This window comes from Hyaloscypha bicolor (assembly GCF_002865645.1).
Source record: "Hyaloscypha bicolor E unplaced genomic scaffold K444scaffold_86, whole genome shotgun sequence".
NCBI classification, from domain to species: domain Eukaryota; kingdom Fungi; phylum Ascomycota; class Leotiomycetes; order Helotiales; family Hyaloscyphaceae; genus Hyaloscypha; species Hyaloscypha bicolor.
In genome coordinates, this window is record NW_020194588.1 from 711,388 (window position 1) to 727,011 (window position 15,624).

At 40.3% G+C, this 15,624-nt stretch overlaps 5 protein-coding genes across 5 annotated transcripts; 1 reads left to right on the forward strand and 4 right to left on the reverse strand.

The window, feature by feature from the left end:
* Positions 1–280: 280 nt before the first annotated feature.
* Positions 281–811, reverse strand: K444DRAFT_530193 (uncharacterized protein; the record flags this gene model as incomplete). Its single annotated transcript, XM_024874881.1, has 1 exon — positions 281–811. A coding segment is annotated over one exon (531 nt), but the record flags the coding sequence as incomplete, so codon positions are not given.
* Positions 812–4,714: 3,903 nt separating this feature from the next.
* On the reverse strand, positions 4,715–5,643 carry K444DRAFT_411390 (uncharacterized protein). Its single transcript, XM_024872613.1, has 2 exons — positions 5,204–5,643; positions 4,715–5,150 (listed from the first exon to the last, which is right to left on the reverse strand). Exons 1-2 carry the CDS (start codon positions 5,497–5,499, stop codon positions 4,895–4,897), a joined length of 552 nt encoding a protein of 183 aa, XP_024736313.1. The 5' UTR covers positions 5,500–5,643; the 3' UTR covers positions 4,715–4,894.
* Positions 5,644–8,525: 2,882 nt separating this feature from the next.
* Positions 8,526–8,702, reverse strand: K444DRAFT_530046 (uncharacterized protein; the record flags this gene model as incomplete). Its single annotated transcript, XM_024874866.1, has 1 exon — positions 8,526–8,702. A coding segment is annotated over one exon (177 nt), but the record flags the coding sequence as incomplete, so codon positions are not given.
* A 2,195-nt stretch (positions 8,703–10,897) lies between these two features.
* On the forward strand, positions 10,898–11,831 carry K444DRAFT_643466 (NAD(P)-binding protein; the record flags this gene model as incomplete). Its single annotated transcript, XM_024884862.1, has 3 exons — positions 10,898–11,194; positions 11,360–11,690; positions 11,725–11,831. 3 exons carry the CDS (start codon positions 10,898–10,900, stop codon positions 11,829–11,831), a joined length of 735 nt encoding a protein of 244 aa, XP_024736315.1.
* Positions 11,832–12,894: 1,063 nt separating this feature from the next.
* On the reverse strand, positions 12,895–14,744 carry K444DRAFT_530100 (alpha/beta-hydrolase; the record flags this gene model as incomplete). Its single annotated transcript, XM_024874875.1, has 3 exons — positions 12,895–14,083; positions 14,133–14,431; positions 14,487–14,744. The coding sequence occupies 3 exons, from the start codon at positions 14,742–14,744 to the stop codon at positions 12,895–12,897; spliced, it is 1,746 nt and encodes a 581-aa protein (XP_024736316.1).
* Positions 14,745–15,624: the final 880 nt, after the last annotated feature.

The following is a 15,624-nucleotide window of genomic DNA, read 5'->3' on the forward strand; positions in this document are numbered from 1 at the left end:
TCGCTCACTCACGCGGAACATCTCAAGATACTAGCTTTTCAACATCTAAAGAAGGTGGGACTTTTGAATAAAAGCATGGTTTTGACACCTTCGGAATTCATTTCTAGAATTCTTATTAAAATGGAGGTAGAGTTTTGTGTCCAAATGTTTAATTACTTTGATTGAAATGAGAGTGGCCGTTGAGAGTTGGACGAGAGATCTCTAAGAATAGCAGATAGGCTGTGAAATAAAAGTAAGGGATAATGAACTCAATAACTCATATATCAAAGCGAAAAAATCCTCAAACCCCACCCAAAATACTCATATCATATATTGCTTTGCTTCCATCCATGGCAGAGGAATCCATCAGCAACATCCACTTCTTCAAAAACCACGGCTTAACTTCGCAGCTCCTTATATCACATGGCTGTTTACTCCCCAAAGGTTCCCTACTTCGAGTTCCCCGATAGTATGCCAAGCCTTCTCGAAAAATATCCCTTTTCAGTTCCATCGGATTAAACAAAGACGCAAGCGTGATTGCTCGTACTCGCAACGCGGGAAAGGGTAGAAGGCCAAGATAAGGATAATGCGGAAATAAAATCTGGGGCGGCGTTTGTTGTAGCTGAGCAGGAATCCAAGGCTTACGTGCTGCCACGAGGAGGGGTGCAGCATCATCATCTATTGTTGTGTCAGTGAGGTAGAAGGGCGATCTCATGGCAAGCAGATCTTGAATGCTGAGGCAAATGCAGCGAGCGTTGTGGAGGTATGGTAAGACTGTTGTTGTTTGGGCATGGTCAATGGAGTTTGAGTATGGATCTAGGAGCGGAGGAAGACCAAATGCTTGGCTTAAATTGAGCCGAATTCATGAAACATTGAAATTCGATACAACTGAAATTATGACGTCGACTCCTAGAATCTGATTCAAAGCTGCATCCTTTGGGATGTTGAGGACGTCCTGAGTGGCCTAAGTGTCTTCAAAACTACTAGATGTCTGATTTTGTGGCTCGCGCTGTGAATAATAGTAGCTTGGTAATAGGAAATCCGCAAAACCTTCAGACTTTGATGCAATGGAAGTGGTTACGCTGTGGTTCTGAGCGTGACCGAAATCCACACTGAAATCTTGACTTGTTGAACAAGTATTTTCCCCCATGTGACGAACCATATTTTGGTTTTGGGACAGGATTTCGTAGCTATTTGTAGAGTCATCCAGCGTACTCGAGTCCATGTTGGGGAAGGCTGCGGTCGAAACCACCCCGGGAAACAATAGCCCATCACTACTAAAGCCATGACTCAGGACCAAATCTTGCACCTCGGAACCAGGGTGTAACAAGACCAGAGATATGTCTCGTGGGAAGATGTTCTCATAAGAAGGGAGGTCCAGATTACTCAATGACTGGGTCTGCTCGAGTGTTCCCGGTCCAACCGCATGCAAGCTCAAACTTTCACCAGCGTCGAGATATGTGCAGTGTGTCAAATGATTAGGTTTGATTTGATTAGACCCCCCTACTCAAATCAAATCAAGTCAAAATCAAGCTAATCAAATCATACTTAATTATAATCAAAGATAATCAAAGATAATTAATTAGATTTATCACGTGATTATATATATGACTCCAGAGCTTCGGAAGCCGAGATAAGGCTAAAATAAGGTCTGGGCTAGCCGTATTCGGTATTACTAAAGGCGCTCTTTACTGAACCAGGCCTAGCGCTAATTAGTAAGCGAAGCCAAAGGCGCTAGAACCTCCTTGATTTCCAGTGATTCCTTGCCACTAATAAAGGAGCTATAAATAAACCCTTATAGTAATTAAAGAAGAAGAAATAAGAAAATAAGAAAATAAGAAGGGAAAAGAGAAAGAGATTTCTAAAGAAGAAAACTATTAAGATAAAGTAATATTATAGTAGTAGTAAAGAGCTTGAATTGAGCTATTTGCCAGGCTAAGGAAGTACTGGCTACATACTAAGTCACGTGCAATAGCACTATGTAACTGGTATCACGTAACAAAAACTAGTTTATTATTTTAAATTTAGACTAATTTTATACTCTTATATATATATTATAGATTTTATTTATATCTTATTAATATAGCTACTAGTTATTTAATAATTTTTAAAAATGCCTAAGAAAGTATACTTTTATATTATCACGTGATGATTATAGTTAATTATAATTAATTATAATAAAAATCAAGCTAATCAAATCATACTTAATTATAATCAATTCTAATTAATTCTAATTAATTAGCCTTGATTATTTTTTGACACACTGGATATGTGCCAAGGGACTGGCAAAGCCTGAGTTTGTGACACTTCCGTAGTAAGCCATGGCCGGGGCTGTGCCCACGCAAGAGTCTCTCTTTTTGTCTCTGACCTGTCCGTGTTGGTGTCAAGCAATTACCTACGGTACGCTTGTTGAGCGACACCATTCTGGCCTTTTCGAGTTCCGGTAATGATGCGCTTTCCATGTTTTGGGGCGGGGTTGGTACCTCCTGCCTTAGTTGAATTCATCTTTCCACGAGACTTGGGATGATCGAAGAACACTTCACTAGCTTGTTGGGGCCCCTCCTTGCTCGGATTCAATTTCTGTATGCTCCTCACTCCGTTGATCATGCAGAACTCAATGAGGGGGGGGGTTTTAAGAAAGGATTCGTGAATGATGGTGGAAGAAAGCCTCTCTTGCGGTAAGCCATTATTTGAAATTGGTGATCTCTAATCGCCGTTATTTACGAGGGTTGGATCACCATAAGCCATTGCCCACCACCTGGCTTACGGATGGCGGGCCGATAGGGCAGGATTTTAGGCGGTAAAGGGTCAAAACCCTCGAGCACCAGAACACTAAAATCATGGAATTCAAAGAATCCATGGAACTTAAAGGCTAGAATCGCATGGTACTTAAAATTAGGCTTGGAATTGCACTAAAATTATACTGAGACTCTACTTAATTACTATTAATAGGGAGCTCTTTACGTATCGCAGTGAGCTGCCCCCTCCCAGAAAGCGGCCTCCCCAGAAGTTGCCCCCCGTCCCCCTGCCCTCCCCCCTTAAGAGCTGCCTCTCTTCTTAGGGAGCTCTTTACTTATCGCAATAAGCTATTCCCAAGGAGCTGCTCCCAGGGAGCTCTTTACGTATTATAGTAAGCTGCCCCACAGGAAGCTGCCCCCCAAGAAGGTTCCCCCCAGAGAGCTCTTTATATATTATAAGAAGCTATTACCAGAAGCTGCTTTCCTGAGAAGCTCTTTATATATTATAATAAACTACCCTCCTAGAGAAAAGATATAGAAGGAAAATAATATAAATTTAGTGAGATATACCTCAAGAAAATAAATGAGGCTCTATACTTTAGTTACCTGAGGTAGTTTAGCTTTTGCTTAGCAAGCTGCCTCTCAGAAAGCTATCTGGGAGCCTCCCTACTTTCTCGCCTGTCTTGTACTCAGAAAGCTCTTTATATATCGTATATAAAGAGCTTTCTAGGAATAGCTTATAGTAATATATAAAGAGCTTTTTGGGAAATAGCTTACTATAATATATAAAAAGCTTCTTAGGGGGCAGCTTTCTAGAAGAAGCTTCCTGGAAAACAGCTTACTATAATATATAAAGAGCTCTATAGAAATAGCTTATTATAATATATAAAGGGCTTTTCGGAGGCAGCTTACTACAATATATAAAGAGCTTCCTGGAGGGTAGCTCTTGGGGGGGGGCAGCTTCTGGAGAGGCTCCCTGGGGCACAGCTTACTGCAATATATAAAGAGCTCCTATTAATAGTAAGTGCGAGTCTCAGTATAACTTTAGTGCAATTCCAAGCCTAATTTTAAGCACCATGCGATTCGTGGCTTTGAATTCCATGATTTTGGTGCTCGAGTACTCGAGTACTCGAGTTCTCGAGTGTTTTCGCCGTTTACCGCCTAAAATACTGCCCTAGCCGACGCGCCAAAAATGGATCTCTAACCCTCACGATACACCAAACATTACAGCCACAGTACTATACTATGCGGTTGTGCCCTATCACGTACGCCAACGATGGAAAATGGACGTGGGTACCGAGGCCGCAAGGGGGCATCATCTTGAGATGGTTGAGGACTAGCTGTAGTATAAGGCTAGGCTAGTCAGCCCACCTCCCGCAGACATAGGGGATTCCTCTGGGATAGCTGAGAGTGCTGGGAAACTCAGGTGCTGGAATAGCTTAGATGCTGGCATGACTCAGGTACTGGGCACAACGAATAGCCGAAGGAGTTTAGGCCGTCTTCGCCGACAAGAGGCCGTCCGTCTTGTTAGAGAACAGGCATCTCAATTTCTTCACACCATAGCACAAAAGATTGAGTCCGCCGATTGCATGGAGAGTGCCTTACCTCACGACGGTGACGTCGGCCGGGCCCCTGCTCGGGGGAGGGGCATCCTGCGGTAGTTAAAAGGTTGTCGCATATCTCAATCAGTGTTATATCAATCCTTAAGGGGGGTTTATAAGGCTGTTGAGTTTGACGGTTCGCCAACCCGCCCTAAGCGCGAACCCGCCGCACCGCTAATGGACATAACTTGGCCTGTACCCCCTCGTATAATTTTAAATCGAGTCAGTACCCCCATATAATTTAAATCAAGTCAGGACCGACTTGATTCAGGAATTATGGATAGGATCTTAACAACCAGAGGCGTGTCGCCATGAGAATAGTACCGTTAGACATCCCTTGCTCTTATCAGCAGCACACAATTAAAAAACACATCAATGCGATCTTGATGTGGGTAATGATTGTCTTGCTAAGCTAGAAGGTTTGTAGCTAGTGGAGGGTTTAATATACTAGCTGATCAATCCTGTTGCCAGGTGGCGACACCTGGTAGCAACTGGGCACCCTGTTTTCATGTCCCCTAGTCAATAGATCTCTCAAGTGTTGTCTATCTATGTCTTCCATGGGGCAAGCCACACTACTCACTCCTCGGAAACGGAGACCGCTTGAGGAAGACCGTTCGAAGTAGTATTCATGGTAGGTGGAGTGCCGGAAGCTCCATCTCTCTCTTCCACTTCCACTTCTCGAGGCATCTTAATAGTAACAGTGTTATTTTGCACATCCCGCTTGCCTGTAACGCCGTCACAGAGAAATGTGATACACGTGTACGCATCAAAAACGGCCCATTGGCCTCCAAGGCCAGGAAGGACGCAATTATCAACATAAAAGTAGTTATAACTTGGACCCATTAGCTGTGGACTCCGTGTGAACCTGAAAAGAAGTAAACTCACTAGCAATATCCAATATAATTGTTACCGGCATCATAAATAGTCAACTCGTTTGACTCTTGATTCCATGGCATATAGATGTCGCCATATCCGCAGACGTCCTGCATGTGTACAGTATAGCTAGGTGCGTTGCCGATGCCTGCCATTTCGCCACGATTCTTACCATAACACCAGCAATCTGAGTGGTAATCGTCCGATGGACAAGTGATATACACGTTTAACTCCGTCATCAAATGGAAGTCTGCTGCGGCGAAGGAGGCGGCTAAGACAGCCGCAAGCGTGAGTTTATTGATGAACATCGCGACGGCGTGGCGAAAGTGCACGGAGAGGTGGTAGATGATATCGTGTCAGGGACAGTAAACGTGAGAAGGCACAAAGTACCTTTATTGATGTCAATAACCTAAGAGCTTTGAGGAATGCTTCTACCATGGAGTGAGCGGTCGATGGATTTTATATCTTTCCTGCTTGAGTTGAGACTTGTAGCTTAATACCTCATATCAGACGTTACATCTGAACTTGTTAGGGAGGTAGCTAGTTAGAAAGAGCAGATGAAGCCTGTTGTGGTAAGCCCTAGCAAGGGGCCCGACCCTAGAGATTACTAATATCTTTATAAGAATATAAGGTAAATTCTTATTAGCTTAGTTATTCTTATATCTTAAATTCTTATATAGAGTTTTAACTATTAATATAAGCGAATCCCTTAATAGCTATTTTACTAATATAAAAGCTTTAATTAGATTTAATTTATTAACTAATAGTAAAATAGCAATTTCTATATATATAAGTATTTCTACTTTCTAGATAAGTTTACTATATAACTAGTTTCTAATTACTCCTTAATAATAGTTTCCGTATTTTGTAATCCGATCCAATGGACGCTTACTATCGGGTAAGCAGAGTAATGACACTACGCAGGTGCAGACCCTAATGTTTGCTCTGCCGCCTTGAGTTCTGCTAAGCAAAAGTCGGCTATAGCGCTTTGCTATAGGGCATTTCAGCGCAACCCCTGCAAAGGCGGTGTAACAAACATTAGGGCTTACGCCTACGTAGTAGTCGGCCGAACCCTGCTCGTACGTACTGACTACTGAGAGGCACTTTCTCTCTCTCTTTATACCGGCATCAAGTAGGGCAGGATTTTAGGCAGTAAGTGGTCAAAATCCAAAACACTCGAGCACCAAACCACCAAAACCACGCAATTGCAAAACCACCTCGCATGCTACTTAAAATAGGCGTAGAATTGCACCAAAATTAATACTTAGACTCGTACTTACTATTAATAGGGTGCTCTTTATGTATTGCAGTGAGCTGCCCTGCAGGAAGCTGCATCCCCCAACCCCCCGCCCCCCCTCTTCCCAAGAGAGCTCTTTATAAATCGCAGTAAGCTGCCCCCAAGGAGCCCTTTATTCCTTCGTCCGCTGAGACATTGCCAGGCGCTAGCAAGGGGGAGTCCTGCACTGAACAGGGGGGGCTCGCCTGGCATACGGAGCATAATAATTATGTACCTTTGCATGCAAATTTATTAGTAAGCTATATTATTTAAATGAAATCGCTACCAGTACTTCCCCTCTTTATAGAGCGGTATATTACAAAAAACACCCCCACCCTATAAGCGTTTTGGTATACTATTTACCCCTTTTCCTAAGACTCTTTTATACTTTAGAGTATATAAATGCCACGTACAAGTGCCCCTTTTAAGACGCTTTTCCTAATAGTATAAATACTAGAGTTTAGGGCCGAATAGCCTCTTACTCTCTAGCTTCCTTTATAAGCTCGCTAGCTTTGCCTTCTCAGAATACCCTAAAAGATTATAATAAAGCTCGATTCTAAATTGCAAGTATATAAGTAGATATTCTTATATTCTATATAACTAATAAAGCCTATATATATTAATATATACTATATTAATTAGCTAGTAAAATAAGGGCTACTAATTCCTTAGAATAGGTTTATAAGTTTTATATATTTTCCTAAATTAATTTACAAGGTCTATATATCCTATATATTAATTATAATTATTAATAAAGCTAGAAATCTTAAGCTTCTTTATTAATAAATTACTAAAAAATCTTATAGATAATTTATTTATTTATAAATGTCTTTATAGGCCGTTTCCTTTTCTTTTTTCGGAAATTCTCTGCCTTATCTATAATATAAATATTATTTAGATATAAGATAATACTATTATTTTACTAAGCTAAGTAAAATATATTCTAAATTATTACTATAAGTAAGGTATTTCATTCTAGCTTTTTTCGCAAATCGGGTTTTAATTATTAATAATTCTAATAGAAATAGCTTATATAGGCAAGTAGTATTTACTATATTAAATTTATAGGCTTATAGCTTTATAAATAAGGATATAGAAATAAAGTAATTATTGAGATATATTATAAAATAGTAGTATAGAAGAGAAAGTACTAGATTTCATATAAGAGAACTAGTATTTATAAGTATTAGATAGAGAATTATTTTTTGTAATTCCTTTTTTTATAAGCTTTAAATCCAATTATATATATATCTGTAATTTATAAATCTATAAATCTTATATTTTTATTTAATTAGCTTTTTAGATATCTTATATATATATAAGAAACTAAAATAATTAGTAAAATAATAAAATAAAAAAGAAGAAAATATATTTACTAAAATACTATATTATAAGCTTATTAATATTTATATTAGATAAAGGCGAGTAATATAATTAGAAGAAAGCTTAAATAAATAAAGCAAGAAGTTTAAGCTTATACTATTATATCTTATTAGAAGATAAGTAATACTTCTTTTACTTATTATTATTAGGATATAAAATATAATAGTACTATTTAATTTACTTAAAATACTAGTATAATATATAGCTTGTAATTGAATATAAAAGTCCTTTATTAAAGTCTATATTCTAATATATCTTAATTTAAGGCTTATTATATATTCTTATATATATAATAGTATCGAGAAATATATATAGTTCTTCTATAAGCAGATCTGTCTATTCTCGTATGCTTTCCCCCTTTATATATAGCCTTTGCTTGCTCGCATATCGATTAGTATTTGTAGTAATTGTCTGAAAATGCTCGTGGGTAAAGAACAGGCTATAAAAGCGCAGGGCATTGAAAACCGTCTATCTGCCAAAATGCGAGGAATACCAAAATTGCTATATTCAGAAAATTATACCAAATCTTAATAGAACGCCCGAAATTCTTCAAAAGTGCTTTATGTAATAGAAAAGAAGCAGATCTAACTTTGGCGAAATTTTTATAATAATAGAATATAATATGGAATTATGAGAATTTTGTAATGTGAGCATTAAAATTGCGCCCGTCCTCGCTTATCGAGTTGAACGGATTTTAATGCCGTGCGCTTTTGTAAAGTAATCGAAAGGGCATGGTTTTAGAGGGAAGGTAGGAGGTAAAAATGCTCTTGCTGGGTGTTTAGGTTCGGGTTGGAAGGGCTTGTAGGAAATGTCTGTAATTGGTCCAAGTTTGTGGAGTATATTTTCAAGTGATTGGATGCTTTTGAGCCCTTAGGCTATGGAGGTGGGCTAGAAGATGGGCTAGGAGAGTAGTCCATTACTGGCTGCATGAGTGCGTACTGGAGGGGCATTATTGGATACGATTTCATCCGTGCGATATAGCTTACTAATAAATTTATATACAAAGGTATATAATTATTATGCTCCGTATACCAGGCAAGCCCCCCCTGTTCAGTGCAGGACTCCCCCTTGCTAGCGCCTGGCAATGTCTCAGCGGACGAAGGGCTATCTAGTGAGCTGTCCCAAGGGAGCCGCCCCCAGTAAGCTGTCCCGAGGGAGCCGCTCCCAGAGAGCTGCCCCCTCTCCCTGCCCCCTTCCAAGAGCTACTTTTCAGGAAGCTATCAATAAAGGAGCTTTATATATATTATAATAAGTTGCCCTATAGAAAGCTGCCTTTTACTATTTTCTAAAAAGTTTTTACTAGATTTCTTACTAAGATCTAATATCAGATATAAAAGTTCTTTTTCTAGCTTGAACTCTAATTTAAATAAAGAAACTTAGATAATTCTTAATATTATTATACTAAATAAATTTAGATATATAATAATTAATTTAAAGTTTTTTAAAGTTTTATAAGCTTATAATATTTCTCTTAATCTCTAATAAAACTAAGAGTATTATTAGATTTTAATTATTTTAAATCCCGTAATTTTATAACTAAAATAATTTACTAGAAAATTCTTATTTATTAAAAATATATTCTTTAATTAAATATAATCTAATAATGAAATAGTATAGTAAAAATATAAAAGAAAACTTAATTATTTAATTAAAGAAAGAAAGAAAAAGGGAAAGAAATATTATAGACTTTTATAAAGTTATAATTTTACTAGTTTATATAATAATTATAATAGCTAGTATTATATAATTAGTTTTAGTTAAAGGAATTAATTTCAGCTAAGATTCCAAGCTATAGTTTAAACTAAACTCGCTTTTAAAACTCGGTATTTTAGTAGTTTTGGCTATATTTATTTATTTACTATTATATTTTATTTCTTTTTTCTTTAGCTTTAAATTTTATAGAATATTAGAATTATAAATCTTTATATATTATATTATTATTTTATTTTTATTATTATAATAATGCTATATTTATATATAATACTATATAACTTATTTTTTTATTATAATTTTATATTTTGCCTAGCCTAGTATCTAGTATTTAGTATAATAGGGATATAAAATACGGAGTAATATAGGAGTAAAGAATGGGCTTCCACAGCGTGGGATCACAGCGTACGAGTGAGGCGTGAAATTAGAGAGTGAAGGTTGGTTTGTTAGTTGGTTTTCTAAGAACTAAGAAGGAGAGCGGGGAATATATATGAAACCGGACGTACGGACGTCCAGTAGTCACCTGACCGCGCCACGTGACCAATAGGGGTAAAATCCCCACCACATTAGTACCTTAGCTTAGTATCTGGGTATCTAATATCTAGGGTTATATAATAGTTATATATAATAAAGCTATAATGGCTGGTATTATATGGTTGGTTTCAGTCAAAGGGGTTGGTTCCAGCTAAGGTTCCAAGCTATGGTTCAAACCAAGCTCGCTTCCAAAGCTCGGCGTTTCAGTAGTCTCAGCCATACCTACTTATCCACTGCCACACCTCACTCCTTCCTCCTTAGCTTTAAATTCTCAAGACATAGGAAATTATTAATCTTTGAGCCTCGTTCCATTGCTCTGTTCCTGCCGTCACAAAAGCTAAGGGAAGCTATATTCTGGGAAATTTAGAATACTAAGCCCTATTAGGCCGAGCTATAAGCAAGGAACTATAAATATTTAAAGGACTTTAATTCGAGATTCTCTTTTCTTTTTAACTTAGTTTTTTTAATAAATAATTCTTCTATAAGTATCTTATTTATAGGTTCTTTTTATAGGGCTATAATATTAAACTAAACTCTTTCTTTCTATCTAGAAAAGCTCTAGAATATCTTTCTTAAAACAATTATTTATTTCTAAAAAACGACTTCTTATATATAAATTATATATACCTAATATCTTTAATATAGCCTCTTATACTAATAGCCTTTCTAAAAGTCTTTACCTATATCCTATAATCCTATTTCTTATATCTAGTTCCCCTTTAATCCCTAAACTGTAGTCCTGCAGTGACTCTATCTTGAGCTCCAAATACTTGCTTTCATTAAAATTGCCAACAATTTATGTCATGGCTGCCTCCAAAAAGATATTAATTATAATTGGGGCAACAGGAAACCAGGGCTCCTCTGTGGTAGACGAGTTTCTCAAACTACCCAACCGGAATATTCGCTGCCTCACACGGAAACCCACCTCCTCCGCCTCCTTCGCTTTATCTGCTCTTGGAGCAGAGGTGGTCCAACCCGGCCTCTCGGACCTCTCCTCTCTTTCCAAAGGATTTGCCAATATCAACGCCATTTTCCTGAACACCAAATTTCTGGGAAACATTCAGGGCAATATTACAGGCGAAGCCTTCCGTCGGCGAGAAGTCAGCCAATGAAGCGGCTTTCAACACCAAAGTCCTGCATGGAAAAATGCAGCCATTGCAGCAGCAGGCGTGCCATCTCTTGAATACTTCGTCTACTCCGCTATTCCTCCCATGAAAGCACATTCGAATGGAAGCCACGGCAACGGCAATCACTGAGACACGAAGGCCATGGTCATCGAATACATCTTGAACGAGCAACCTGAACTGGCCGAGAAAGTCTCCCTCAACTACCTTTGCGGCTACAACACCGATCCCATGCTCATTCCAAGATTCAACCGTGCTAGTGGGAAGTACTCATTTGCCTTACCGTTGGCAAAGGATGTACGCATATCGATTATAGACCCCAAGGAGCCAACGGGACCTTTCGTTCTTCCATTGGTTGAGGATGAGGATGCTGGCACCAAGCTTCTTGCTTACGATGCAAAGAGCTACCTGACCATTGGAGAGATTGTCGATCTTTGGTCGAAGACAAGTGGCCAAGATGTAGTCTTGCAGAGTATGTCTTCGTGACTGCCGAGATTAGGTACTAGAAGTTTGGCATCTCAATGGAGGTGCTTGTGCGCTTGGATTCATCAGAGAGTATGGGTATATGGGTGGGGTGAATAATTTCCTCGAGCCTTCGCAGCTGGAGAAGTAGGTGAAGACGCAGTCGTTTGAGGATTGACTGAAGGGAAGAGATCGGAAGGAAGTATTGGATTATTTGAGCTCTGCCAAATAATTGGGTCTAGGTTTCCCAGAAGAAGAACAATCAACTCTGTGTATCATCATGTCTTTTGTTATCTTAATTGAAGAGAATCATTGAAAGTTACGATGTGGGAACCACGACACATCAAGCTCCCCGTGCTTACACTCGCGTCACTTCAAGAAGAGTACCAAACCATTTCATGTACTAGCAGAACCGAAATGAAAAAGCAATCAAAAATCATTGAATATACCAATTCGCTTGGCCTGACCTGGGATTACCCGTGATAGGGGGTTGAAACCAGTGTGTCAAAGGATTATTCAAGTTATTCAAGTTATTCATGAATAATTCATGAATAACTTGAATAGAATATGAGTAACGAATATCTTAAATAATTTGAGTAAAATAGAATAATTATTCATGAATAACCACGTGGAAGTCACGTGGAATTCAATTAATTATAGTAAATTGACATATATTTAAATTTTTTAAAAAAAACTAAGGTATTTATTAAGCAGCCTTATATAAGCTAAGCTAATACTCATATAAGTCTACTTAAATGCTGATTTTCTATAATAAATAAAGTAATTATCGCTAAGGTTCGATTCGCTTACCAAGCGCCACTATTACCTGATTGGGTAGCGAGGTGACGCTAGGTGCGGCCCCCCGAAGCCTTACCCAATTAGGCTAGCTCAATCACGTGCACAGATCACGTGCGTTATTCAAGTTATTCATGAATAACTTGAATAATATATGAATAAAATAAGAGTAACGACCGTTATTCTATTCTACTCTATTCATTTGACACACTGGTTGAAACTTTAGAGTGTTCAGAAGCTCCATCTCCCATCTAAGCGAGCCGGAAAAGGGTAAGCAAGAAAATTTTCACGCGCAACGCTTCGCCGCATTACCCCCCACATCTCCCCGCCAAAAAAAAAAGGGGTTTTATAGGGTAGCTTTATTTCCCATAGCAGTCATAACTTCGTATCTAGTTTCTAAAATAACTATCTTCTCAACATTAAAGCAAATACGCAACTACTACAGCACCCAACCCAACCCACCCACCAACCTTCAGCTTCCTCCCTGCACTTTTACTCGTCGTCGGCGTACTTCCACTCCCCGTCGCAGTCCCCGTCGCAGAACTCGAACTCGAGCTTGCAGTTGGAGTGGGCGTAACACTCGCCCCCAAATCCGGCAACGCGGGGTAATTACTGGCATTCGTGCTCGACACATTGACAAAGATACAATCCGCATCATACCGATACGGATTAATAAGGTTCGGGCCGGTGATATTACCAAAGGCAAGTCTGATCAGCGTATCCCTCCTCGTATCATATTCTGGCCAGCCATAAGTCGTCAATCCTTTTTGAGGATTCTTGGCGAACGCAGCCCAGGCTCCACGCATATAGTTTGCTATTGAGACTTCTTCGGAGGTGGAAGAGCCAGGCGCGGTGTCGAAGATGATAGGGATTTCAGCCGCGTGCCATGTACCTGCTTCAGAGGAGACGGCGAGGTTGGGGAACACACCAAAGTAGCGGTACCGCCAGGTCGGGTTGCCAGCAGCGATGGAGGCATTGGCACGGATTCCAGTTGGGCATGTAAATTCTTGGAGGTTGAAGTCGTCCCAGAAGGTGTCGGGGAAGAAGAGACCGGAGAGGGCGAACTCGGTGCGGAAGAGGCCGCCTTCGTAGTTGTTGTTTCCGATGAGCATGGGGACTTTGGCGGGTGTGCGCTGCGAGTAGTTGGAAAAGATGACGGTGTCATCAACGGTGGGCCCAAAGCCGCCGAGGATGGAGGCTGTCCCGCTGAGGGCGGGGATGGCATTGAGGATCGAGGTGTAGGTCTGATTTCGCATGCAAGAGAGGACAGTTGCGGGATCCGAAGAGGCGTTTCCGCATTCAAATGTCTCGGTTACATTGAGCCATGCTTCAGCAGCAACGGCTTTGGAGTTCGGAAGACCCCAACCAAACATGTTACCGGATTCGGGGATGAATCCTGCAGCAATCGGATCTGAAGCCCACGCATAGGAATATGCATCCACTGAAGCTCCACCGGCAGACTGTCCAAAGAGAGTGATTCTGGATGAATCGCCCCCAAAGTTCTCAATGTTGTCTCGTACCCATTCTACAGCCAGTCGCTGATCCAGCAGGCCTAGATTTAGCGGTCCATTGGGGTTTCCTGGAAAGCCGAGGATACTCAACCGGTAGCTGCCCCAAAGTTAGTATCTAGGCATCCACAGAGGATTAGAGTACCCACTTGAAGGAGACAACAACAACATCCTCTTGATCTGCAATATTGGCCCCATTGTATGCCGGAATCGAAGAACTTCCACTGCTGAATCCACCTCCATAGATCCAGACTAGCACCGCCTTCTTCGCATCTCCGGTTTGTGGTTTCGTCCAGATATTTAGATATAGGCAATCCTCGCTGTAATTGGCGCCTCTATTGCTCAATACCCCCAACACCGTTATTCCGGCAGCTGTAATGTTCGCGGCTGCTAATTCTTCAGCGGTAGGGAGGGAGCTTGAGCCTTGGTGGACAGGACATGAAAAGCCCTAATGGACAATCTATTAGCTATCCCTCCCACCTTTGCGAGTGAACCAGACTTACAAAAGAACTGCCATTGAGCGGCGCAGTGCCATTGAACGCAAGCGGCGCCGCGAACCTGAGATCTCCAATTGGCGCCTGCCCGAACGGAATCCCCAAGTACTCAGAGACGTCCGAATCGTTCGTTGCAGAATGTCCGTTGACAGGTCCGCTGCTCGTCTGGACTGTTTGCCCCACCGTCCAATTAGCAGCCCGTTCTTCGAGCTTAGCAGCTAGAGCATATGAGGCTGCCACTAGGGAGAAGAGTGCGAGGGACCTCATAGCAAAAACCTCCCAATGAATCGCATTGGGAAGAAGAGGATTGGGAACGAGAGGAATGGTACCAAGGAGGAAATACACGTACACTTGTACTCTGCAGCTAGCAAGTAGCAGCCTACCTACGAACAATTCACTTGTGCCACCAACAGTCACGGACTCGGCGCAATCTGTCAATAGTGAAGGACCAGCCCTGAAAGGTCGAGAATGGGACCTGCGGCGAGCGAAACCATTCCCATTGCGCTGCGCCTCGCACACCCGGTCCACACACGTCGTCACGAAGCGTACCGTAGTAGCGCCGGGCAACAACGTCGAAAGGAATCAGGGTTGCATCGCTAGGCTCAGGGAAGTGCGGAGAAGACTCCATTTCATGATGTAATGTTGGGGGTGTCAGGTGAAGTCATGTGGGGAACAGCGGGGAGCCGAGGTGTTTGCCTTTTTCGGCTGCACAATACGGGAAGGAAACTGATATTTCTTCGGAAAGCTGGCTCGATGTAGCTTGGTGGATGTGCTTTGATATCAAATCTTTCGGGACGGCAATGGAGCCAAAGTGTGAGTCGGGCGCTCTTTTCATCCGTAAAAGAGGAGTACGGCGGGTCCGACACAGGACAAAACGGGTCTCCTGTTTACGTCTGTTACAACGTTTTAACTATAACTTAAATTAATTAATACGAAGTAATATAATTATAAAATAGAATTAAGCTAATGAAATATCTAAACCCGATTTTTAATATAGTTTGTAATTAATTAGTAATTAAATTTCGAAGCATATAAATAATTTATACTTTTATATATTTTTTAATTATATAAAACGTAAGAATTTTTATATAAACTTATATAAAAATAATTATATACTTTATAACTCTTATAATATTAAAGATATCAA

What these genes read in the sequence shown, in the direction of transcription:
- K444DRAFT_411390 (XM_024872613.1), bottom strand. Translation starts at nt 5,499, where the DNA reads ATGTTCATCAATAAACTCACGCTTGCGGCTGTCTTAGCCGCCTCCTTC. An exon ending in AATTATATTGGATATTGCTA is followed by an intron (nt 5,151 to 5,203) that starts GTGAGTTTACTT and finishes AATGGGTCCAAG; the next exon opens with TTATAACTACTTTTATGTTG.